At 32.7% G+C, this 27,164-nt stretch overlaps 1 protein-coding gene across 5 annotated transcripts in view; it reads left to right on the top strand.

The window, feature by feature from the left end:
* Positions 1-27,164, top strand: part of LOC134691350 (uncharacterized) — a 67,820-nt gene continuing 40,656 nt past the window's right edge. For 4 of the 5 annotated variants that reach the window (XM_063551869.1, XM_063551860.1, XM_063551849.1 and 1 more), the window contains exons 1-13: positions 1-84; positions 2,573-2,645; positions 3,129-3,190; positions 3,846-3,975; positions 4,563-4,669; positions 5,353-5,443; positions 8,399-8,511; positions 14,627-14,807; positions 15,606-15,634; positions 16,540-16,668; positions 19,595-19,688; positions 20,334-20,435; positions 21,207-21,319. In XM_063551869.1, the coding sequence (XP_063407939.1) occupies positions 43-84; positions 2,573-2,645; positions 3,129-3,190; positions 3,846-3,975; positions 4,563-4,669; positions 5,353-5,443; positions 8,399-8,511; positions 14,627-14,807; positions 15,606-15,634; positions 16,540-16,668; positions 19,595-19,688; positions 20,334-20,435; positions 21,207-21,319 (1,266 nt within the window). In that variant the 5' untranslated portion in view covers positions 1-42. The remainder of the gene's footprint in view (positions 85-2,572; positions 2,646-3,128; positions 3,191-3,845; positions 3,976-4,562; positions 4,670-5,352; positions 5,444-8,398; positions 8,512-14,626; positions 14,808-15,605; positions 15,635-16,539; positions 16,669-19,594; positions 19,689-20,333; positions 20,436-21,206; positions 21,320-27,164) is intronic. The other variant, XM_063551840.1, reaches the window with a different exon arrangement.

Below are 27,164 nucleotides of genomic sequence, written 5' to 3'. Positions count from 1 at the left end.
GTAATCTTTTGCAGGCATTGCAGTGATTTAAAGGATTGAAGGATGGATTCGGAAAGAACAGACGATCAGGATCAAGACAACAACGTAAGACTAAGTGAAATCAATAAGTGAAGTCACTTATCGCTATCTTCGGTGCAAAGCTATAGATGGAATGGCGGACAAGTTTACTTTAAATGTTGCTTATACAAATGTTAAAGCCTATATATAATCGATCTCTTTTTTTTTGGGTTTCAAAATTTCTCTTTATATGAACGGACTTACATTTTGACTACTAATGGTTTTTTTCTATTAACTTTTGTTTGATTGTTTTATCAATAAAGTATATCACATCTACTTATATATTTACATTAACAGTTTTTGTAATACACAATACTGGGCCACATTTAACAAAATCCTGGGTACACTATTTCAGTCACATATTCAAAAAAAAAATTGCAATCTGTATAATACAGGAAAGAAAAATACTACAAAACGATTTCTACATGTGATATATATATATATATATATATATGGTATTAGTTTTGATACGTTCGATTTCATTATTCGTCTTTTATCTATCCCGTACTTTAGATAACGTTCCTAGAATATTTGAACTGAAATGGTCAAATATTCAAAAATTCATTTCAGATTTCAGATGTCAATATGGCCACTGTATTTAGATAATTGGTCTAGTAACTTTTCACACTAGTTAAAAATCTATTTTAAGTTCAGCAATATGTGATTACACAAAAAAATACTGGTAAAAGGCCGTTTTTTTCACTGAATAGCAATGGAGAGATATCGCAATTCGCTGAGTATCTATCTATACTATTAAACGAGAAGACCTCATTTTTGGTGTCGCTTCTCTTCCTTCCACAATAAATCAATCATTATGCCTCTGTGTCCTATAGGTAACATGCATAGTTGCATTTGTCATCCTTTCTTATGATTATTCAGATTGAGTTATTTTGGGAGAAAACCGACAAAAAAGGGGTCCGGGTATGATTCCGTCATCACACTGTCTTTTAGTCATAGATAAGACTTCCGGTTTGAAACATGCACAATTCAACCAATCGTATGATAGATAACAAAAATGAAAAATAGATATAAGTCAATCAATCGTAACTACTCGGCCATTCTCGCTACGCAGTACAATTTCTTCGTGCAACCAGAAAGGCCGAGTTGTTCCGATTGATAAGTCAATCAGAGCATTCTCCATATCATGGTGTTTGGATCGCAAGAACCACAACTATTACACTTCCTTAGAGAGGACAATTATTTTTCGCGTTTATCTACATGTAAACTACGATTATACTACTTTAATATATAGAGACTCGCTGTATTCTGTCTACTGTTTTTTTTTTTAAATGTTTACTATTTAAATTAGAATAAGTTAAACATGTGACACAAGTACAACCAATCGTAGACCGTTCTCCATACCATGGTGTTTAAATCGCAAAAATCAAAACTATTATACCTCCTCAGAGAAGACAAATGTTTTTCGCGTTTATCTACATGTAATCTACAATTATTCTACTTTAATATGTAGAGACTCTGTATTTTGTCAGGGAATTTCTATGTTAGTATAGAAAGTTCCTGATTCTGTTTATTGTTTACTATTTATAAAGGGGTCATACCACTTGCATATATATTAAAATAATTAAAACATGCTCAACTTCATCTAAAACTACCTCGACCAAAAACTTTTACCTGAAGTGCTACAGACGGACGAGACGGACGGACGACCGAACAAACGAACGCACGGATGCACAGACTAGAAACCATAATTATATTTGGCCATAATTGGGGCAAACAAATTTATTGTTAAAAGGAAAAATAGTAATTTGGCAAAAATGAAAGTAAGGTAGAGATTAGAGGGAAACAGGACCTTTTTCGGGGCGGTGGGATCGGGTGTTTTAAGCTCGGGATTTGGGGATTGATCCTTACGGGATCCGGGAACATATTTTTCGATTTCGGGATATGAATTACTTTAAATTCTGTTTCTCGGGATTTCATGGTTTTATGACCGGGATTTCGGGATCAGGACACCATCAACATCCCCTCAAATTAGCCTTAGTCGGTATTAGTCATTTATACATGATTAAAAATTAAATCCTACCATTGGCATGTTAATAAGGCTCTAAAAAAGCACTGATGGATTGTCATATTTTTTAGACTATCATGCAGACTCTGATCTATATATAAGCAGTATCATTTATTTCATGATTGAAACGGTGCAAATTTTTAATTTGATTTGACTTTTACCAAAAGAAGCAGTGTAGCAAAGTAGAAGGATAATTATGGTCGTAGGCCAGAAACACGAATATAATTGATTTTAACAGAAAGGAACCAAATATCGGACTTTGGAAAAAAGGGGGAGGACTTTTGATAACAACATAATATCTTTTACAAAAAATCATCCTACAACAGTTCACAAGCTGTATGCCCGCGATTTCGCGGGTGTGTTCTATTAGTATATTTATATGTAGTCCTCACAATAACTTTAAAAAAAAAATGAACGATATTAAGCAAATCATATGCCATAGACTATTTTATGCCAAAATGTATTCAACTTCATGGTTGCTTATTGTAGGTCGCTCAGAACAATGGAGATATAGAGAAAGAATTTGAATCTTTTGCTGGGTATAAAATAACGAAACGCACAGGTAACTGTTAGTTTACATGTTTATAATTGTTAGATATTCTCTTCTTACTACATGTATATAATTGTTAGACATTCTCTTCTTACTTGTTGGTTTTGCTCGTCGGTAAAAATCAGTAAATTTACGAGGGCAGTGTATGTGTAAAAAATACTCCGTAATTAAAACACATCTACGTATGTATATATGTGTTAACTACATGTATCATATACAACTTCATAAAAGAGGATTCCCTATCCACAATATATGATTAATATTTCAAAATACAAACCTATACTTTGAAATTTTACTTTATTTATCTAACTGATTTTAAAATGTATAGTATTAACATTTGTCTCTATTATAAAAAGCAGTAAATTTAAAAGTTGTCTCCTTGGCAATCATACCACATCTTCTTTTTAATATTAACTAAGTTCATCATGACTTCTCTGTCTTAACATTAGGATAAATATATAATTTAAATTGGTTTGGTTTTTCTTCATATTTTAGAAGATAAAAAATGGTGTTTACTAGAAGCAGAAGTGAAAAAAGATAAAGGCCCTCCACAAAAGGTATAAAAAGATAAGACAAGGATAGCTTATATAGGGTCCATGCAATACGATGATGCATAAGTATTCACACAAGTGTATATTTCTACAAAAAATCTCTGGTAATCTCTACAGAGTTCACAAAAGTGGTGGTTCGAAGTTTTGACCAGTAAAATGTAAAAAAAGGACAAACACAATTATTAACGTACTCTAAAATAGAAATAATTGTGAGGACCAGCAGATTTTCTTTAATGACCATCAGGGGAAAACAATATTTCTAACACTCTGGGTCTAATTATATTCTTCCATGTATTTTTTTTTTATCATTTCAGGCACCCTTACAAATCCTGAAATTTAATATCAGTTTTGTAAATATAGAAAAAAAAAGGCGAACATTTATCAAAGCTTTCCCTTAATTATTGGAAATTGAAGAGCATTTTGTGCCATTTAAAAAGCAGCACATTGGCAGTCGATGTCGAATTATTTTGTTTTGAAAATGTAAAAGACGATAATAATTGTTCACTAATATTTCATCTTTATCAATAACTTATCCTTATGTAACTGTTTGCCTATCAATATAGTTAACGTTTTTTTTACTATTAAATGATGGAATTATTTAGGGAAAAGGGAAAACACAATTAATCAACTTCATGGTAATTAATCTTTGATGTTTTTACAGATTGAGATAAATGAATGGAATGGTATTCCACAATTGAAACAAATGACCTACAAACCAAAGTTATATCTCATTTTTGAAACCAAAGATCCTACCAGTGAAACATTGATTGATGAAATACGACAGTTCTCTAGTAAGTTATAAAAACGTGCAATTTATGATTTACAAGTAAAATTCGGGTCATGAAAAAAAGTGAAAAAAAGATAGCAGTGTATATATCTCAGTGTTGAAGGCCTTATGTTTGCCTATAATTGCTTTCATCCCACTCATTTGATCTTTGGTGAATAGTTATCTCATTGGCAATCATACAACAGCTCCTTATTTTTATATTTATTATAATTTGGTACGCGAGACGCGCGCACGTTTTGTCTACATAAGACTCACTAGTGGTGCTCAAATCAAAACTGTTGGAAAGACAAATCACGCTCGAAGTTAGAGAGCATTGAAAACCAAAAACGTCTAACAGTTGTGCAAATATTTCGAAGGTGCTATATAAGGCAGCAATTATGATAGAATTGTTATATGAGAGTGTTGGACCAATGTTTTTGTGACATTTATATATAATTTCTGAAACTTACCATAAGATGTTCTCTATAACTTTATACCGGTCTCTCAGCCATTGTCTCGTTTTAGAGGCTTTCTGTATTTCTATTAACAATATTTTGTATAAGTGTGATTGGTGTTGATACCCTTATAAAAGTCAGGAGTATTTTTATTCAGAAAAGAAGAAGTTGCCATGTCATATGATAGAGCAGAAACTGGTATTTCTCGGAGACAACACTAGTTCTGTTTGCACCAATAGACATACGTCAGACGAATCTATAAAGGTACACTAAAATGTTCCTACTCGGGCTCTTTTTTTATTTAGCACATAGTAAAGTAGAGGGACATATTGGAATCTTAAAAAAGAAGTTAATAACAATGTTTTATTCACAGAGAAATAAAGAAAAACACAGCACCAGTGATTATATAAAATAAAAATTGACATAAAGTTACTTTATAGATTATCCATACTCAGTGTCTTTCACGCCGTTGAATCGTATAAATTTCATATATACTCTATTTTATATCTTTTTTACTATACGAGCTACTTAATTGTTCTTTTTAAGCATTAATCCAGAATAGCACTGCATCGTAGCTTTAGCACAAAAGTGACCGTCAGTTTAAAATGTAAAGCCAATATTAAATGCATGTAGTTTAAGTTTAAACCAGGAAAGACATCAGCATACCTGCCAACTTTTCAAAATGCCCATGGGGTTTTTATGTTTAAGATGGCTCATATGGTCCTAAAACACATTCAAGGGGGTCTTCAAATATATTTTAATGTTGTTTTTTGACTTCCTCATACTGTAACAACCCTTTAGCCATTATAAAATTTATTGTTTTGTTTAAAATTATGTACAAAATTTCTCTTTCAAAATTTCCATTTGGGCACCTCCATGGGTGAAATCCCCCGCAAATAGTGACAGTTGGCAGGTATGCATCATATTTATGTTTGATTTATTGCTAGAAACTAGTAAAAAAAGGATGCTCGATATTTCAAAGAGGGAATACAGTAAAGGACGAGTGTGAAATCAGTTACTTCAAGAGAATGACTGAAGGTATGAACTTATAGCTTCATTCTCTTTACTAAAAATCTTTCGGCAGTGTAATGTCCAGACATGCTACATGATAAAGACTTTAATAATTTGATGGGCGTCAAGTTGGTTACCTATTCCCTATTCCCTATTCGTTACCTATTCGTTACCTATTCCCTATTCCCTATTCGTTACCTATTCGTTACCTATTCCCTATTCCCTATTTGTTACCTATTCGTTACCTATTCTCTATTCCCTATTTGTTGCCTATTCGTTACCTATTCCCTATTCCCTATTCGTTACCTATTCTCTATTCCCTATTCGTTACCTATTCCCTATTCCCTATTCGTTACCTATTCTCTATTCCCTATTCGTTACCTATTCTCTATTCCCTATTCGTTACCTATTCCCTATTCCCTATTCGTTACCTATTCTCTATTCCCTATTCGTTACCTATTCTCTATTCCCTATTCGTTACCTATTCCCTATTCCCTATTCGTTACCTATTCTCTATTCCCTATTCGTTACCTATTCGTTACCTATTCCCTATTCCCTATTCGTTGCCTATTCGTTACCTATTCCCTATTCCCTATTCGTTACCTATTCCCTATTCCCTATTCGTTACCTATTCTCTATTCCCTATTCGTTACCTATTCGTTACCTATTCCCTATTCCCTATTCGTTGCCTATTCGTTACCTATTCTCTATTCCCTATTCGTTACCTATTCCCTATTCCCTATTCGTTACCTATTCCCTATTCCCTATTCGTTACCTATTCTCTATTCCCTATTTGTTGCCTATTCGTTACCTATTCTCTATTCCCTATTTGTTGCCTATTCGTTACCTATTCTCTATTCCCTATTTGTTGCCTATTCGTTACCTATTCTCTATTCCCTATTTGTTGCCTATTCGTTACCTATTCCCTATTCCCTATTCGTTACCTATTCGTTACCTATTCCCTATTCCCTATTCGTTACCTATTCTCTATTCCCTATTCGTTACCTATTCGTTACCTATTCCCTATTCCCTATTTGTTGCCTATTCGTTACCTATTCCCTATTCCCTATTCGTTGCCTATTCGTTACCTATTCCCTATTCCATATTCGTTACCTATTCGTTACCTATTCCCTATTCCCTATTCGTTACCTATTCGTTACCTATTCCCTATTCCCTATTTGTTGCCTATTCGTTACCTATTCTCTATTCCCTATTTGTTCCCTATTCGTTACCTATTCTCTATTCCCTATTCGTTACCTATTCGTTACCTATTCTCTATTCCCTATTTGTTGCCTATTCGTTACCTATTCTCTATTCCCTATTCGTTACCTATTCGTTACCTATTCTCTATTCCCTATTTGTTGCCTATTCGTTACCTATTCGTTACCTATTCTCTATTCCCTATTCGTTACCTATTCGTTACCTATTCCCTATTCCCTATTCGTTACCTATTCGTTACCTATTCTCTATTCCCTATTTGTTGCCTATTCGTTACCTATTCCCTATTTGTTGCCTATTCGTTACCTATTCCCTATTCCCTATTCGTTACCTATTCGTTACCTATTCTCTATTCCCTATTCGTTACCTATTCGTTACCTATTCTCTATTCCCTATTCGTTACCTATTCGTTACCTATTCTCTATTCCCTATTCGTTACCTATTCGTTACCTATTCTCTATTCCCTATTCGTTACCTATTCGTTACCTATTCTCTATTCCCTATTTGTAGCCTATTCGTTACCTATTCCCTATTCCCTATTCGTTACCTATTCGTTACCTATTCCCTATTCCCTATTCGTTGCCTATTCGTTACCTATTCCCTATTCCCTATTCGTTACCTATTCGTTACCTATTCCCTATTCCCTATTCGTTGCCTATTCGTTACCTATTCCCTATTCCCTATTCGTTACCTATTCGTTACCTATTCGGTACCTATTCGTTACCTATTCGTTACCTATTCGTTACCTATTCCCTATTCCCTATTTGTTGCCTATTCGTTACCTATTCCCTATTCCCTATTCGTTACCTATTCGTTACCTATTCTCTATTCCCTATTCGTTACCTATTCGTTACCTATTCTCTATTCCCTATTCGTTACCTATTCGTTACCTATTCTCTATTCCCTATTCGTTACCTATTCGTTACCTATTCTCTATTCCCTATTCGTTACCTATTCGTTACCTATTCTCTATTCCCTATTTGTTGCCTATTCGTTACCTATTCCCTATTCGTTGCCTATTCGTTACCTAATTTGTAGCCATAAAAAAAGGAATAATCCTATGTTAACAAATTTCAAATCTAAATTGGCTAGGTGTTTCTCTCCGAGCACTCAAACTTCCTCCGCCAATATAAACTGACCACCACGAATTTTAGCTCAATAGTGTTGAAATTTCGTTAAATATCAATCAATTAATCAATTCCGCCTGCCTGTGACCTGAGACATATAATACATATTATATGTCTCTGCTGTGACGAATCAAAGACAGATTGATACTGTTCTGGAAGCGGTTTAAATTGTTTGTATAAATATACTGAAGTACATTCCGTTGACAGAGTCGTCAACATTTGGGTTCATTCATTGGTTTAAACATCAATATCTTTGTCAAAATTTAATGAAACCTAGACAGAAACTCCTTTATGATCTAGAAATAGCATATGAAGTTAAAAAAAAAGTCTTATATGTATATTTTTTTTAAACCAATAAATAGGCTTGTAGTTAGCGTTTAGACACTCCTTAGTTTTTGAACTTAAACTCGGCGTGTGCAGCTTTTGTTTAAAGATATCACAATACTTTTTTATCTCTATTATCTAACAAGGAAACAGATTTCCAACAAGATTGTAGCAATTTTTTCCCGTAACATCAGAAAAAAAATCTAGACAAAACTAAATGTTTGTAACATTGTGGCAAAACTTTAAAAAAAAAAAAACCAACACCAACGTATTATTGATAATAACTACTAAGGTTACATTGGTGTCATTTTAGCTGTCATAGGAGAGAAAGTTCTGCCAGTGATTGTTTCATTAAGCAACGGAGAACAAACAGAATACACGCGGGAAAATGCAAAAAAGTTAAAGATTCCAGTTGTGCAATTCAAGGTAACGAGAAATAATTCAATCAGTAAAATTTCAAATCATAAAAGAGATAAATGAACTATTTTTTTCGATTTTCAGTTATAGTTCAAGCAACAAAAGTTGTTTGCAAATTTTTTTAGCACTTAGCCAATACAACTCTTCAAAATTATACATCAGATTTGAATATTATTACTTTCGTTTAGATGGAATAACATAAGGATGGATGACAGCCACTTGGTTTTATACATTTGAAATTTGAGCTTCAACCTTTGTTTTTATGACCCATTTATGGGCATTAAGTTTTCTTGTCTGTGTGTCCTTCTTCTTCTTCGGAAGTCCACCCTATTTGCAGGGTCACCGCATTAAAAATATCCTAGTTTTAGGTTAATTTTTTAAAATGCGTAGTTATTTACAAAATAAATAAAAATGGTAGATATGTAATTTAGTTATAGTAAAACAAAATAATAAGGATAAAAGGTAAAAACACTGTACATAGCATACTGTCACAAGATTAAAACACTATTTTGATTTAAAATTTAAAAAATGGATAAAACCTAAAGTTAATAAGTTTATAAGAGTCCACTTGTTAAAAGCTAAAAATATGTTTAAGGTTCATCTATGGCAGTGAAGATAAAGAGTTAGATCAATCGAGGTTCCTCATTAGATGTTTATATAAAATCTAAAAAAAACAAAAAACTATTTTAATTTAATTCATGTTGTAAATTTATTTTAACATGTATTATAATTTTGTTACACTTATAACATTGAGGCTCATATTAGATTTTAAATTATCGTCTAGCAACAGGTTTAATTTTCTATTTTATTAAACTTTATATGGTTAGAATGGAACAATCATATATGTCATTGATAACCATGACGATAAGTTAATATTTATACCCATTCTCATGACCGACACTAGCTAATTTTAGATGATGTGATGTTCATCAGTAGGGAGTCGAGTACTATTGTTCATAATCCTTCACTGAATTCCAGAACTCTTACAGTTAATATGTAGTGTAATTGTTATGTATATTTCACAATAATTCAGCTCTCTTGGTGTGTAATGCAAATACCCAGTCTTTGCAGATTCTTTCTATATCTACTAATTGAGATTTTGGTATCCGAAGGTTAGTGGAACTGTCAATTAACAATTGGAGTAGATCGTCATCAGATTTAATGATGTAATTGTAGTTGAATTGATTTTCAATCAACAAATGTTTGAGTCTGATATGGTGAATTTTCCTGACTGAGTTAAGGCTTTTGCAGTTCACAAGAAAATGTTTATAGTCTTCTGTTTCTTCCATACATAGTTTGCACTGTGCAGATTTTGTTGAATCAAAGCGGTTGTTTATACTCTGAGTTTTATACGTTGCAGTGAGTATTCTGGATTTAATTATGCCTTTAGCAACATCTCTCTTGTTGTCTCTGACACTGCTCCAACACTTATTAGGACTTCGGAAATTCCATTTGCTTATTTCCATATGATTTAATGATTATTTTGTTTTAGCTATCTCAGACCATTTTGTTTTCCATGTTGAGTCTATCATATCATGGGTCAATATTTTCCAGTTTTTGTTTGGATTTAAGACTATCTCATGCGCAGAGGGCAATCCATATGCCTTGAGAATATGATCCACTTTGATATACCAGCTGTTGGAGTTATCATCTTTTGTTGCTAATTGTCTGATTCCTATTTTGTACTCAATGGAATTTGTATCTTTTGAAATTCTAAGGAATAGAGAAATCATTGCCTTGTGGATGAGTTGTTCAATGGCTTCTGCCCCAAGCAAAATATATATTGCAGCATCTGCAGTTCTTTGTGGTAGAGATAGCAGATGTTTAAATGTCTTTTTCTGGAAATTCTCTAATTTCAAAATATCAGTCTTAGTAAAATTTAAAATTTCAAAACCGTATAGCATTCTTGGTATGACAAATGTTCTCCATAGTTTATATGAAATCAACGGATTTACTCCATTTATTCCATGCAAGCCTGCTCCCATGAGAGAATACATGGTAGCTCTAGCAGTGGATATTCTGTTAACTACATTTGGGGTATTTCGGTCTTCTCTTTCAATACCCAGATGTTTTATGGTTTGTTTTTCGCTGATTTTCTCGCTGAAAAGTTCAAGATTTAATTCTTTGCTCTTTTTGTTGATCAGTAAAATTTCCGTCTTTTTACTACTAGTATTGATTTTTACTCTATCATTCTTTGTACAGCTTTCAATTATACGGAGTTGAGTTGAAGCATCCTGTTCAGAAGTTGCACATAGCATAATATTGTCTGCACATGTTGACCAACCTAAGTAATAACGGGGCGCCGAATGGGACTCTTGTGGTTTTGTACTCAAAATTCAATTTTGTACGGACCAAAGTGACTTTTGTTCAACAAAAATGAGTTCAGTTTAACAAAATTTGTATCATACTACAAATTTAAAATTTTGTCATACAAAATTATCTATTAGCGGACAAAAGTCACTTTTGTCATGACAAAATTCATTTTAGTTACACAGACTTGACTTTTGTTACCTAATTTGAAAATTGGGCGACAAAAGTCAAGTTTGTATTCAAATTAGTTAAGTTTGGTTTCTGTAAACTAATTTGCATACAAAATCGACTTTTGTTACACAAAATTGACTTTTGTTACACAAAATTGACTTTTGTGAGACAAAATTGACTTTTGTGAGACAAAATTTACTTTTGTGAGACAAAATTGACTTTTGTGAGACAAAATTGTCTTTTGTGAGACAAAATTGTCTTTTGTGAGACAAAATTGACAAAATTGACCAATGTGATCAACAAAATTGACAAAATTGACTTTTGTAAGACAAAATTGACCAATGTGAGACAAAATTGACTTTTGTCTCAACAAAATTGACAAAATTGAATTTTGTCTGAACAAAATTGACAAAATTGAATTTTGTCTTAACAAAATTGATAAAATTGAATTTTGTCTCAACAAAATTGATTTATGTCTCACGAAAGTAAATTTTGTCTCACGAAAGTAAATTTTGTCTCACAAAAGTCAATTTTGTCTCATAAAAGTGAATTATGTCGTCACAAAAATGAATTTTGTCGTCACAAAATTTACTTTTGTCTCAACAAAATTGACAAAATTGACTTTTGTCTCAACAAAATTTACTTTTGTCTCAACAAAATTTACTTTTGTCTCAACAAAATTTACTTTTGTCTCAACAAAATTGACAAAATTAACTTTTGTTTCAACAAAATTAACAAAATTGACTTTTTTCTCAACAAAATTGACAAAATTGATTTTTGTCTCAACAAAATTGACAAAATTGACTTTTGTCTCAACAAAATTGACAAAATTGACTTTTGTTTCAACAAAATTAACAAAATTGACTTTTGTCTCAACAAAATTGACAAAATTGAATTTTGTCTCACAAAAGTCAGTTTTGTCTCACAAAAGTCAATTTTGTCTCAAAAAAGTCAATTTTGTCTCACAAAAGTCAATTTTGTCTCACAAAAGTCAATATTGTCTCACAAAAGTTAAATTTGTCTCACAAAAGTCAATGTTGTCTCTCAAAATTGAATCTTACCTCACACCATTGACTTTTGTGATTTAATTTCCATATCAGGTAACAAAAGTCAATGATGTCATGACAAATATGATTTTTGTCTACAAAAATGAATTTTGTCATCACAAAAATGAATTTTGTCTACACAAATGAATTTTGTCATCACAAAAATGAATTTTGTCATCACAAAAATCAATTTTGTCTACACAAATGAATTTTGTCATCACAAAATTGAAGTTCTCACAAAACAAGTCTGTAGCACATAGTTTTGTAAGACAAAAATGATTTTGTGATGACAGAATTGAATTTTGTACAAAACCACAAGAGTCCCATTCGGCGCCCCGTAGTAATTGGTTCCAATCTTAAATCCAATATTTGTCGCTTCAAGTGTATCTAGGATATTCTTATTGTATGATTTATAAAAGTTGGCAGATAAAATACCTCCCTGCTTTACTCCTTGCTCGTTTTTGAAAGCCTGCGAGATACATCCTTGAGATTTTGGTTGATGTATTATTATACAACTCTGATCAGTAACCAGGTAGGGCCTGTAATTCCTTGGTGATAAAGTTTCCAGAAAAGATGTATGTGATCTACCACATCAAACGCTTTTTCTGCATCCAGAGTGATTAAAATTAGTTTTTCATTATTATCCTTTGCTTCATTTATTGCCTCTGTGATTAAAAGAGCAATGTTTATTGAGGAAGCGCCTTTTGTGAAACCTTTCTGTAGTCTATTTTGTTGCTTATTTAAGGTATCTTCAATTCTAACTCGTAAACAGAGTTCTAAAACTTTGCATATGATAGAGATTACAGTTATTCCTCTATAATTCGATGGAAATGTTGGATCCTTGTCTTTTTTGTGGACTGGAGTTAAAAGTCCCCTATTTTATGGCAGCAGGTACATGTTTTGTATAGAAATGTTATTGATCAGGGTTGTCAGGTAGTCAATTAGAGCTATACCTCCGTATATAAAATGTTCTGTAGTAAGACCGTCTAGTACATCTCCAGATTTCCGCTTTTTAATTGTGAAATAAGTTTTGAAATTTCAGAAGAGGTAGCCGATTGAACAGGTATGTCATCATTTTTCGCAAAAATTAACAATTGTTTCTGCGTCTTATTTGACCAGGTTGTCATGTTCTTTATTGAAGAACGGATTGTCTTTTGTTTTAGCTAAATTTGCAAAATGTTCTTTAAAGAGTTCATTTATATCATCCGGCGTAGAAGCTTCTTTATCTGGAGTTTGCAGCGTATGAATGAATTGGGAGGAAGATGATCTTTGGGTTTTTATTAACCTAAAGAATAGTTCATTGTCTCTATCGGATGCTTTCATAATTTCTTCATGTAGCTGATTTCTTTTGTCAGCACTTTGTTGTCTTTGTATTGATCTTACTAACCGTTTAGAATCAAGCCTGTGTATGCTATAGATGTTATCTTTTGAAGGGGGAGATCCTGCTTTTTTCCAGAGGAAGAATGTCTTTTTGGATTTACTGACGGCATTGGCAAGTTTTGGTGACCAACTTATCTTTTTCCTTCTATTAAATTTTGATTTTCTTCGAGGGTAGCATGTATCCAAAGTTATTTAATCCAGTAAATAATTGATTTGTAGCTTGGTCAATTCCATATGGTGTTCTAATGTTAAGGTATTTTCTATCTTTTAGTACTTCCTGAACTTTAAGAGCATAGTTATCCTTATTAACTTTTTCCCATTTAATATTTGTATGGACAACTTCTTTTTGCTGTTTCTGACTGGCACTTAGTTCTATACAGAGATCGGTAGACACAGGATAATGGTCAGAGGTGTTGTGACCTTCACGTAGGATTTTAACCTGAATTAGTTCTTTTAAACGTATATTGTTCTCAATGACTTTTATCAATATGTAGTAAATCTGTGATCTAGATGTTCCTTGAAAATATTTGTGATCAGTAGGGTATTTTGCTGGAAGTTCTAATCCATTCTCTTTACAAAATTGTTTGAAGAGTTTATCTTGGGGGTCTTTGTAATGTCTAATAAATGAGGCGTTAAAGTCCCCTGCTATCATGATTGAGTGTGTATCTTGGTACTTCAGGATAATTTTGTTAAGAGTGTCTAAGGCTGTTCTCTAAGCATCATGTCCACTATCAGTACTTCTAGAAGGAAGATATACATTAATAAGGCAAGTAGGATTTCCAGTTCGTCCATTCGTTCGTTCGTCCCGCTTCAGGTTAAAGTTTTTGGTCGAGGGAGTTTTTGATGACGTTGAAGTTCAATCAACTTGAAACTTAGTACACATGTTTCCTATTAGAGATTTCCCACTATTTTCACGGTCCACTAAGCATAGAAAATGATAGTGCGAATGGTGCATTCGTGTACTGGGGACACATTCTTGTTTTACAAAGGTTTGATAAGTAACCATTTATACACCCTGGACAGGTTTTGATTGGAACGTTCCAAATAAAGGTAAATCAATAAAAAAGCTGCAAACTCACGAAATTTGAAAGTGTTACTTTGTTTAAGAGTTACGAGATAATAATTAAAACCGTGTATTCATATTATACTTTTATGTTATAAATGTGTTCCGTGCATAAATACCAGAAACTTATCGATATACATTGCTTTTGTTGCAGAAGAACAATTCTAACGTGTACGAGCTGACGAACGGAAATAATGTAGATCTGAACACTCCATGGGATGCAAGGAAACCACCTTCTATACATGCGAATAATGATCACGAAGATATATCATCCCTTTCTGAAATCCATTGCACAATGGATTTGGACCTCTTGATTTGTAACCTGCTCATCGGAGGTACATGATAAAATGACATGCTAAGCTTTAATTTTTGAAAGTATTATTTATGTGAATAATTGGTTTCCAGTTAACCTCGTGCAACCAAAACTTCGTATTCATTAATATATAGATAGTAAAATCAAGTCCCTAATCAAACGGCAAAAGCACAAACACATTAAACGAATGAAAAACAACTGTCATATTCCTGACTTGGTACAGGAATTTTGTTATGTAGAAAATGGTGGGTTAAACCCACAGGCACTTGTTTCTATGGATAGTCGACCTTCGTATGGATAGAAACAAGTGCCTGTGGTTAAACCTCGTTTTATAGCTAGATGAACCTCACACTTGTATGACAGTCGCATCTTTCATTACATTGATTACGATACGTGAACAAAACAAACAGCCATAATAGGTAAAACTGTCAAAAATAGTGTGACAATCCTAATCACTAAAAAAATGTAACAAAGAAGCAAAACATGACATATAGACCAAGCATATTAGCAACATTCGAAGACAGGAATATATAATATATAAAATTTGTTCTATTATTTTACAGATGTAAACATCCTTCGCAAAACTTTAAAAATATTTTACTTAGCACCATGACGTCTGAATTACTCTCTTATGTCAAATATAACATTTTTCGAAGGAGTTTTTATACACAATCAAAATTAATAATGGTTTTGATGTTAATATGATAGTTTTACGATAATATTGAGACAAATATCAGTTAATGTACTTTAAATAGTTTCGGCTTTTCAAAATATGAACACTGTTATAAAAAGAAGAAACTATTTTTTGTCTTATTTTCAGTTTTAATGACAGGAGAAGATGCGATATATGTAAGATACATCATTTAACTATAACCTTTACACGTTAGAACTGGAAACGCAACAAACAAGAATATGATTTAATTTGAAACAAAGCATATATTATCTATCCTATACTTGCCTCTGTTTCTTTTTAACAAAAAAAGAAACCGGATATAATATCGGAAAAGAAAAAACACTGCATCACTGAAAAAATCTTTCCGTTAACAAATGTCAAGGTGAAACAAAGCATACAACATTAACGTCAGCAGATTTGAATGCACGAATACAGCAATCAGGAAGTTACAGTAGAAAGTAAAATCACAAAAATACTGAACTCCAAGGAAAATTCAAAACGGAAAGTCCCTAATCGAATTGCAAATTCAAAAGATAAAACACATCAAACGAATGGACAACAACTGCCATATTTTTGAGTTGGTACAGACATTTTCTCCCCACCAATGGTGGATTGAACTGGTTTTATAGCGCTAAACCTCTCACTTGTATGACAGTTTAGTTCCTTAATATCCTATACAATCATACAATACTTAAGTAAATGTTCCTATATATGAACAACTTTTACCATGGGTATTGATTCTGTTCTGAATAAAAGTTACATCTGGAAAACTAATAAACCAATGACACTTCAGCTGACGAGAAGGAAAACATTTTTTGAATTTTTGTTCAAATGCGACAAAGACATTTCAAGCGATTTTAACCACAAATCTGCAAAACATTGTTAATCAAATAAAACTGACAAACCAGAACTACCCGGTAAAACTACAACAGAATGAGATGTATAAAGAAAATATAAAAACTAATCTGTGATAATACGTTTTTTTTTTAAATTTATTTATTCACATATTTACGCATTTTTAACTGCGTTTCTGCAAGTATATTTTGATTTGAAAATAAAACACTCATGTCAATTGTTTTAGGGAGATGATACAGAAATATATTGGAATGCATTATCTATGTATCTTTTGAAAATTGGTAAATGGCAAATCCCGAAAAATGATGTAATTAGATCGTTTAATCATCGTTCGCTGGAATACATCTACGAAAAGGTAAGTTCCGATTCATGTGATTATGTCAGCAGGGAGAGACAATAATACTGTCACTTCTAACAATCTAACTAACACGGGCTAAAAAAGGCAACAGAAGTATACCGCTGTTTGAAAGTCATAAATCAATTAAGAAAAAAAATCCGGTTTATAAACTAAAACTGAGAGCAACCCATCAAATATAAGAGGAAAACGACGAAACAAAAGAAACAATAGAGTGCTACAAAAAATCAAACAACAATGCAACGCACACAGAAACGAACTATAAGAAAACAATTGCCATTTTCCTGACTGTGCAGCACTTTTTAAGAAAGAATGGTGGGTTGAACCTGATTTTGTGGCAAGCCAAACCTCCCGCTTTTATGACATATTAAATATAACACTAAAATGACAACATTGCATGTCAGGACTGAGAAATACCCAAATAAACAATACCATAGAACATTACGACATGTTAATAGTTATTAAAGTACAAGGCTTAAAATTCATGTGTTTCGTCTACATATGATATCAGTGACGCTCAGGTAAAAAAGGTAAAGAAAACCAAACAAAGATGAAGAGCATTGATGACCCAATATTTCAAAAAATTGTGCCACATACGGCTAAGGTTATTTTATCTGCCTTGGATAAGAAAATCCTTAGTATTTAGAATAGTTCATATTTTTGAAAACATTCACAGTAAATTAACATGTAACTTAAGCAAAATGTACGAAACTGCATAGGAACCTCCTTTCTTTTGAACAACATGAGATCAATATTAGAGTTTGAATGTTCTTTAACTCATAGATGTAAGAAAGTGTGAAACGTCGGTGGTTTTAAGTTTTGTATGTTGTGTTTTAAAGACAGTTGTTTATCTTTGTGTCGTTTGTTTTAATCATGATTTTTTTCTAACTTTAACTTTTTATTCCCACTTTGGTAATAATAAAATTAACGGTACCAATTTTCTTGCACCAGATGCGCATTTCGACAATAGTTTCCCTTCTTTTTCTAAGCACTGTATTGATTAATTGATTTACGATGGAGGCGATAGAACTTGTGATCTAATGCAAATGCAAATTACAACTCTTTCCTTATATCGGTATAACAAAAATGAAAAAAAACAACAAGGATAAGGTTCGATATGGACCTAAAAGGAACCCTTTTTATCTTACATTTCAAATCAGGAATTATTGACGAATATAAAAATGAATCATAGCTAATATAGTGACTAAATAGGAAATAAGCTTTTAGGTTGAAAAGTTACCAACCTATGTTTTATTCATGATGTCACAGATAGTACTCATTTTAATTTTTTCCACGAAAAAAATCAATGTACATGGTAAATTTCCATTGCTTATTGAATCCTTCTTGGACAGGAAACATAGATCTCATACGTCTACACAAAATATTTTAGAATAAGGTTTGTAAAGAAATTTCAAACGGATAACTCGAATATTTTGTTTGTCGACATGTGCACACGTTTTTATGGTCTAAGTAAGACCCTTTTTGGTCCCAAAATATGGCAGTTTTACAAAATTGTTAAAATGTAACTCAGTTTTTTAACTATTTATTGGAAAGTAGATTACTTCTGTTACATAAATATCGGCTGGTTTTGATAATCCAATGCACATATATCGGGGACTAGCATCATTAAATCATGTTTAATTATTAAAATCTTCACAATTTTAGCATTCAAGTTAAATTTTAGACGATTTTTGTCTTAACTGGAAGTGGCCACATTTGTGTTCATTCGTTATGTTTGTAAGTTGTATTGATAATAATACATAACATATATCAAGGTTGAGATTAAACACGGATGCAGCCATTTTCATTTTTGACCAAAAAAAACGTCTGAAAAGTGACACATTATTGCATATTTAATAGTTTTTTTCATATTTAAAGTTTTAATTTCAGCATCTTTAATGACCAAATCAGTTCAAATCTTTCACATTAACTAATTGAATCGACTGAAGTTGACACTTATATGCTCAAAAAGTGTCCCCAATCTTTCATTGGAGTTTTGTAATTTTTTACTGGATGGACTTTTAATCTGCTGTATTTTTTGTCCAATACGATTTGTGAGATGTTAACATATAAGGAAATGAAGATTAGAGGATATAATTTAATGAATATTTAAAGATTAGAGAATAGGATGTTTAATTGAATATGTAAACAATTCAAACTTCGTTTAAAGTACATTAAATCGGAAACAGAAATTACCCAAACAATTCAACAGTTTAACAGATCCCACCAATCAAAAACCATCAACACCTGACTTCATCACAGTTCTTCGAGCTGATGACACAAAACAATAGCCTTATGTAAGGAACCAAAAGAGAATATAAAAAAGAAGATGTGTATGATTGCCAATGAGACAGCTGTCCACAAGAGACAAAAATGTTTGAACAAAACGAGACAGCAGTTGCGTGTTATGTATCCTTATTGAAATATCCCAAACAGGCTATATACGTATAAAGTATACGTATACGTACTAAATAAAGTACGAAATTGAGGATATTGAGGACCCACAATTTCGAAAGGTTTTGCCGAATACAACTCATGTACTCTATTTCTGCGCCAGAAAACCCTAAGTATTTCGAAATTCAACATACCCGTACTTTTTCGTTCAACTTGTCGAAGTTGTTTTCAAAACCCAAAACCTTGGTGTTAAAATCCTTGAAACAAATCTACGAAGAAACGGAAGGTATTTTAATGAAACTTTGATGCCTAAGGATGATGCTTAAATGTTCATATTTTCAAGCAGACGTGTCGTATCCACCAGGACCAATTACAACCAGACAAGTTGATTTTAAATAAATTTTACAAAAATGCATGCACTTGTATTTGCCTTAGTGAAATGTATTGTTTGGTGATTCTGACAGATAACCTGAAATTAACTTCACTTATAATAAACCTTGCTTGTTTAAATTGGTGTATATTGAATTATTAGGAACTGACAACGGAATTTGAAAATGGTATATGGAAAGACTTAAAGAAGTTGAGTGGCAATGCATTTATCCCACCTGAAGCATGTAAATTTATATGTATGTAAACATTGGTTTGTGCCTTGTAGACTAGTCTTTAATAATTGCCTTTAAAGTCATTCATTCAATAGCATCTGTTATCATCAAATACAAGTAGTCTGTTTCTTTGTATGTTGATTCAGTGCAGTGTTTTAGTTCTGTAGTTCCGTTATTTTTCTCATATAGTTGATGTGTTTCATTTGGGATTGGTTGTTACTATTATGACGGTGATCTGTATTTAATCATTAAGACTAACCAACACAGACAAGTACCCTCATGCCAACATCCATAAGAGGTAGCTAATGTATTAAACAATTTGATTATATAATTAATACAATTCGGTTTACAATTTACAAAAGACATGACTATGTATAACCAATAACGACATGAAACAATACAAAGTCTAGAAAAACAAGAATTGCAAAAAGGGTGACACACACTTGTATTAACATATTTATTCATTATATTAAGGAGTAAAAGGAATACCATGCATACATTGTGATAGCAAATGGAGAGATTATACAAGTCATTTTGTTTAGACTTCTTGTGGCATCCAATATCTAGTAAGATTGACGTTTTCTGGTTTTGGACTTTGTATCAAAGTATATGCCATACAGTTCATTTCCACTGATGAAATAATATTAATGCATTTTACTTCTTTCATAGCAACAACAATAAAGAAATCTTCTAGGAAAGATAACGCAGAAATACCAGACTTAAATGGTGAATCAGTTGCTTTACACACATTACACGAAACGTCTTATGAAGGTATAGTAAATAGATTTGGCGCCTTTTTCCAAATTCAGTAGAAAAGGGAAGGAAATTACTCTCTCCATTCACGGTCGCGTCCGAGACTGTCTGTATATGTGTATGGTAGTTTGTTTTTAATCTAAACAGTCATACTAGTACACACAGTTTGGGATGTGTTAATCAAAGGGGTTCCTACATTTACGATAAAGCTATTTACCTGCATACCTTGTCTATTACCTGACATCAGATACAAGATACTAACCCACCCTTTTTGTATACGTTATCTTGTTTGAAGCAGGAATATCATCTTTATGGTAATTTACTAGTACTATTTTAAATTTATTAGGCGTTTAAAGGTACACATTTGATTCTTTTAATGATTTATGACTTTCGAACAGCGGTATAATACTGTTGCCTTTATTTATAACATTTTTTAATTGTTTTTCACATTTTATGTTTCACTACAAATTATCCGATTTTCGAGTACTCGGCATTTTTTCTGTAGTGAATTATTAGCCATCATTCAGTACCCTCGAGACTCAAACTTTGAAGAGCATGAAAAGGAATATTTGCCTGAGGTAGTGGCAATTTTCGAATAAGTACTTTTTTTTTTTTATTACTAATGACCTTAATAATATTTGCACAAATAATACGTTATTTTTTAAGGTCTATCAATTAAAAGAATGTATTTTAAGCACACCATTTAATTAACAGTATAGTTTCTATATAGATCTTTGGGAACATTTCGTTTAAGCACACTATAAATTTACTATGTTATTCGTATTTCAGAAAAGGAAACAATTTTGAATGCTTCCAATCATGAATTATATGGACTGATTTTCTACGCCTTGCTCCAAAAGCAATATTTTGCCGGTTCAAAACAGCTTGTAGAAACTGGATATGTAAGTATTTTTTTATCAATAAAGTAGATTCATGGTATATCGCCATTTTGGATTGGGCAGTACACAACCGGTCTGGTTATTAGGGCCCCGCCGACTAAGGCGGGTCGCCCTATAGTGATCAGTCTGTCCGTCCGTCCGTCCGTAACACTTTCGTGTCCGCTCCATATCTAGAGAACCATTATGATTTCATACTTAATACTTAACATGATTATCAACCAACACCAGAGGGTGTGTCATGTTGTATGTACAACTTTCTAGGTCAAAGGTCAAGGTCAAAAAATTTGGTTTTAGTTGACAACCCCCTGTCCTGTGGTGAAGATCGTGTCCGCTCCATATCTAGATAACCGTTATGATTTCAAAGTTTATACTTGACATCCATTTCAACAACCACCAGAGGGCGTGTCATGATGTATGTACAACTTCCTAGGTCAAAGGTCAAGGTCAAAAACTTTGGTTTAGAGTTGACAACCCCGTGTCCTGTGGGATTGTGTCCGCTCCAAATCTAGATAACCGTTATGATTTCAAAGTTTATACTTGACATCAATTTTAACCACCACCAGAGGGCGTGTCATGATGTATGTACAACTTCCTAGGTCAAAGGTCAACGTCAAAAAACCTTTGGTTTCAGTTGACAATCCTGTGTCCTGTGGTGAAGATTGTGTCCGCTCTATATCTTGAGAACCATTATGATTTCAAATATTATACTTGACATCCATTTTAACCAACACCAGAGGGTGTGTCATGATGTATGTACCACTTCCTAGGTCAAAGGTCTGTCTGTCTGTCTGTTGATCTGTCCATCGCTAACAAATTTGATCCACACTATATTTTGAGAGGACAGCTGTTATTATTTCATACTTTATACCTGACAAACATTTTCAACTTAACATATATATAAAGCAACACCAGAGAATGTGTCATAATGTATGCATCCTAGGTCTAAGGTCAGTCTGTCAGTCTGTCCATCCGTTTGTTGTTCTTAACAAATTGTGTCCGCTCTACCTCTCGAGAACCGTTAATATTTCATACTTTATACTTGGTGGGTCATAATATATTGAAGGCATAATTCTAAAAATATGTGACAAATATCAATTGGGCAGCACCTTTAAACATATTGTTCAAACATCAATCCATACATCCAGAAGTCAACTTAGAGTAGTCAACAATTAGTTCACATCATGCAGTCATATCACTATTATACTATGAAAGTAAGATGAGAATATTTATCAGTTTTAACTTAAAATCTTAGATTGAAATCACACATGAGACTCCTTAGAGTAGTCAACAATTAGTTCACATCATGCAGTCATATCACTATTATACTATGAAATAGTACTATCACTATTACCCCACGTTATTGACAGCGGGGCCCACAGAGATGGCTTCCATCTCAATGATATCTAGTTTGTCCAAATCTGCAGATATGCAATTTAATGGCTAGACTGTTTATTTATTTAAAGAAAGCTTTGTGATATATTCTATTATTCAAAATATTTAAATAAATATCAAATTTTGTGTTTAAAGAATCAATTATTTTCAAATAAGCCATTCAAGGGGAGATAACTCTTTCATTAAAAAAAAATATATACATGACTGAAAGCGAAATTTCTCATTTTTGTCGAGCTTTTGACTTTAGTCGAAAAAGCGAGACTAAGCGATCCTACATTCCGTCGTCGTCGACGGTCCACAAATATTCACTCTGTGGTTAAAGTTTTTGAAATTTTAATAACTTTCTTAAACTCTACTGGATTTCTACCAAACTTGGACAGAAGCTTGTTTATGATCATAAGATAGTATCCAGAAGTAAATTTTGTAAAAATATAATTCCATTTTTTCCGTATTTTACTTATAAATGGACTTAGTTTTTTCTGCGGGGAAACATTACATTCACTCTGTGGTTAAAGTTTTTAAAATTTTAACAACTTTCTAAAACTATCCTGGGTCTGTACTAAACTTGGACAGAAGCTTATTTATGATCATAAGATAGCATCCAAAAGTAAATTTTGTAAAAAGATAACTCCATTTTTTTTCTGTATTTTACTTTTAAATGGACTTGGATTTTCTTCCAGTTAACATTACATACAGTCTGCAGTTAAAGTTTTCAAAACATTTATTAGATTCATTAACTATTCTAGATTTTTACCAAACTTGGACAGAAGCCTCTTACAATCATAAGATAGTATCAAGAGGAATATTTTTATTGATTTTTTTCCTCATTTTTGTTTAGCCTGCAATTTACAGCAAAAGTAGGCGAGACACTGGGTTCCGCAGAACCCTTACACATTTTTACTTGTAGCAAGAAAATCAAGTTCTGTGACACCACATTTGCGCTTTATTTTCTGAAATTTTATTATAAAACCTATCTTTTCATCATTTATTTCAAAATTCTATGCAATAGAATTTTTTTTTACACACATACACATGTTTTTTCATGAACAATCTGATCAAATTTAGACAATTTTCAACGACTCTTAGCTTGGAAATTAGCACGGTGACCAATCCTTTTCTGTTATTTTTTTGGAAAAAGCATAGTAAAATCTTCATTTAGGCAAAGTATAAAAAATTGCTTCGCTGAGCACAGCTGAATACGACCGCAGATGTCAAACCCTAAACAGTTGGGGCCTAAATGGACACAATATTCACACTTGATACAGGTTTGATGGGATTGTAATTAAATATTTGACACATAATAGGTTTCTGCCACATAATAACTGTAGTCAAAGAACTTGGTTATATGATTTGAATTTAAATTTTTTTTTTTTTGCTTTTGTGTAATACACTATGCTGTTACGAATTGACCCCCTCCCCCTTCATAAAACTGTTTTTCTTTTGCTTTTGTGCAACACACTATCATTTTGAATGAATATTAACCCCCTGCAAAAATAATATTTGAACAATTTTTCTTTTTACTTTCTGAAATTTGAAATAAGAAAACATATTCCTCCCCCAGTTATAGTCATAATTTCAATTCAGATTTTAATTGGATTATATATTACATACTTGATTTGCATAGGATTTTTTCATTAAAAAAAAACCATCAGGTTCAAAATATTAAAACATTGCAAAAACGAATATTTCATTTATGAAATTCAATTCTTTCTTAGTTTAGAAGTTTCTTGTGAGGCACTTCTCAGACGTCAAAAGGCGTCATTATGGAGTAAAAGGGTGGCGTCAAAATGTGTCATTGTGGAGGAAAGGGTTAACCAGAAAAAAACTTGTTTTTCCCTATTTTTTGCTTCTAAATTCTGACTGGTTTGAGCCATCAAATTTAGACAATTTTCAACGACTCTTAGCTTGGAAATTAGCACGGTGACCAATCCTTTTCTGTTATTTTTTTGGAAAAAGCATAGTAAAATCTTCATTTAGGCAAAGTATAAAAAATTGCTTCGCTGAGCACAGCTGAATACGACCGCAGATGTCAAACCCTAAACAGTTGGGGCCTAAATGGACACAATATTCACACTTGATACAGGTTTGATGGGATTGTAATTAAATATTTGACACATAATAGGTTTCTGCCACATAATAACTGTAGTCAAAGAACTTGGTTATATGATTTGAATTTAAATTTTTTTTTTTTGCTTTTGTGTAATACACTATGCTGTTACGAATTGACCCCCTCCCCCTTCATAAAACTGTTTTTCTTTTGCTTTTGTGCAACACACTATCATTTTGAATATTAACCCCCTGCAAAAATAATATTTGAACAATTTTTCTTTTTACTTTCTGAAATTTGAAATAAGAAAACATATTCCTCCCCCAGTTATAGTCATAATTTCAATTCAGATTTTAATTGGATTATATATTACATACTTGATTTGCATAGGATTTTTTCATTAAAAAAAACCCATCAGGTTCAAAATATTAAAACATTGCAAAAACGAATATTTCATTTATGAAATTCAATTCTTTCTTAGTTTAGAAGTTTCTTGTGAGGCACTTCTCAGACGTCAAAAGGCGTCATTATGGAGTAAAAGGGTGGCGTCAAAATGTGTCATTGTGGAGGAAAGGGTTAACCAGAAAAATACTTGTTTTTCCCTATTTTGCTTCTAAATTCTGACTGGTTTGAGCCATAACCTCCTATTGTCAATCCTAACCATCCCTCATTTGCATGGAAACTTGTTGTATAATTTTAATGGGAACGAATTGTGCCCCTCTTCTTTCCGACTCATTCCTTTATTATTATGAGGCTGACTTCATGCAGGAACTTCTTAGGAAGAAAGATAAGAATTTACCAATATCCTCTAACTCTACTTTCTGCTATATAGATGATGTTCTTCCACTAAATAATTCAAAATTTGGTGGCTATGTCAAACGCATCTATCCCATTGAACTAGAGATAAAGGAAACAACAGATACAGTTAAGTCAGCCTCATATATTGACTTACATCTAGAAATTGACAATGAGGGTCGATTGAAAACAAAACTTTACGACAAAAGAGATTATTTCAGCTTACCAATTGTGAGCTTTCCATTTCTAAGTAGCAACATTCCTCCCAAATTGATACGATATTCCCGTGCTTGCAGTTACTATCATGATTTTTGTCGAGTAAAGTTGCAGAAAGCTCGACAGAGGGATAGTGATCTGGCAGGCGGCGGCTACGGTGGCCGCGGCGTTAGCTAACTTCTTTAAAGCTTTATATTTTATAAGGTGGAAGACCTGGATGCTTCATACTTTGTATATGGATGCCTCATGTTTCGAAGTTTCTGTCAGTCACATGTCAAATGTCCTTGACCTCATTTTCATGGTTCAGTGACCACTTGAAAAAAAAATTCAGATTTTTTGTAATGTTGAATTCTCTCTAATTATAAGTAATAGGATAACTGTATTTGGTATGTGCGTACCTTGCAAGGTCCTCATGTCCGTCAGACAGTTTTCACTTGACCTCGACCTCATTTCATGGATCAGTGAACAAGGTTAAGTTTTGGTGGTCAAGTCCATATCTCAGATACTATAAGCAATAGGGCGAGTATATTCTGTGTATGGAAGGATTGTAAGGTGTACATGTCTAGCGGGCAGATGTCATCTGACCTTGACCTCATTTTCATGGTTCAGTGGTCAAAGTAAAGTTTTTGAGTTTTTGTATTTTTATCTAATACTATATGTCATAGGTCAACTATATATGGTGTATGGAAATATTATATGATCTATATGTCAGTCGCGCAGGTTTTATTTGAGTGTGACCTCATTTTCAGGGTTCATTGCACAGTGTTAAGTTTTTGTGTTTTGGTCAATTTTTTTTAAGCTATAAGTAAAAGGTCAACTATATTTGTTGTATGGAAACATTGTTAGCTGTTCATGTCTGCCTGGCATGGTTCATCTGAACGTGACCTCATTTTCATGGTTCATTGGTCTTTGTTTAGATATCTTGGTTAATGTTAAGTTTATGTGACAGTTGTAATAAAGCTTTATACTTAGAACTATCAACATAATATCAATGTATTAGTAAAGGAGGCGAGACATTTCAGCGTGTGCACTCTTGTCTTGATAGAGGGTTGTTGCTCACAAGGAAGATATCAAATCAAGAGTTCCAAATGGTGAAGTTAAAATCATCTCTTCGTAAATTTTACGGACGCCATCACAAGTTGGTTGACCGTTAAGGAATAACCGTGTCAGAAATGATATCGGATATGTTCCTTAATTTGTAACTACAATCCCCATTCCCTTTTATAAATGTGACCTACCTTATCTTCGATATATGAGTTAGACTGTCCCTGTGGTATCTTTTGTCCCTCTTTTATAGAGATTCATACACTTTAACACAAGTAAATGTTAACTGAAAACTACAAAAATGCTTATTTGAACCCCTTTTTGGTCCCTAATTCCTAAACAGTTGGGATCAAT

This window comes from Mytilus trossulus, chromosome 1 (assembly GCF_036588685.1).
Source record: "Mytilus trossulus isolate FHL-02 chromosome 1, PNRI_Mtr1.1.1.hap1, whole genome shotgun sequence".
In the NCBI taxonomy this organism is placed as follows: domain Eukaryota; kingdom Metazoa; phylum Mollusca; class Bivalvia; order Mytilida; family Mytilidae; genus Mytilus; species Mytilus trossulus.
Note: the sequence above shows the minus strand (reverse complement) of the source record. Positions and strands in the feature narration are given on the sequence as shown.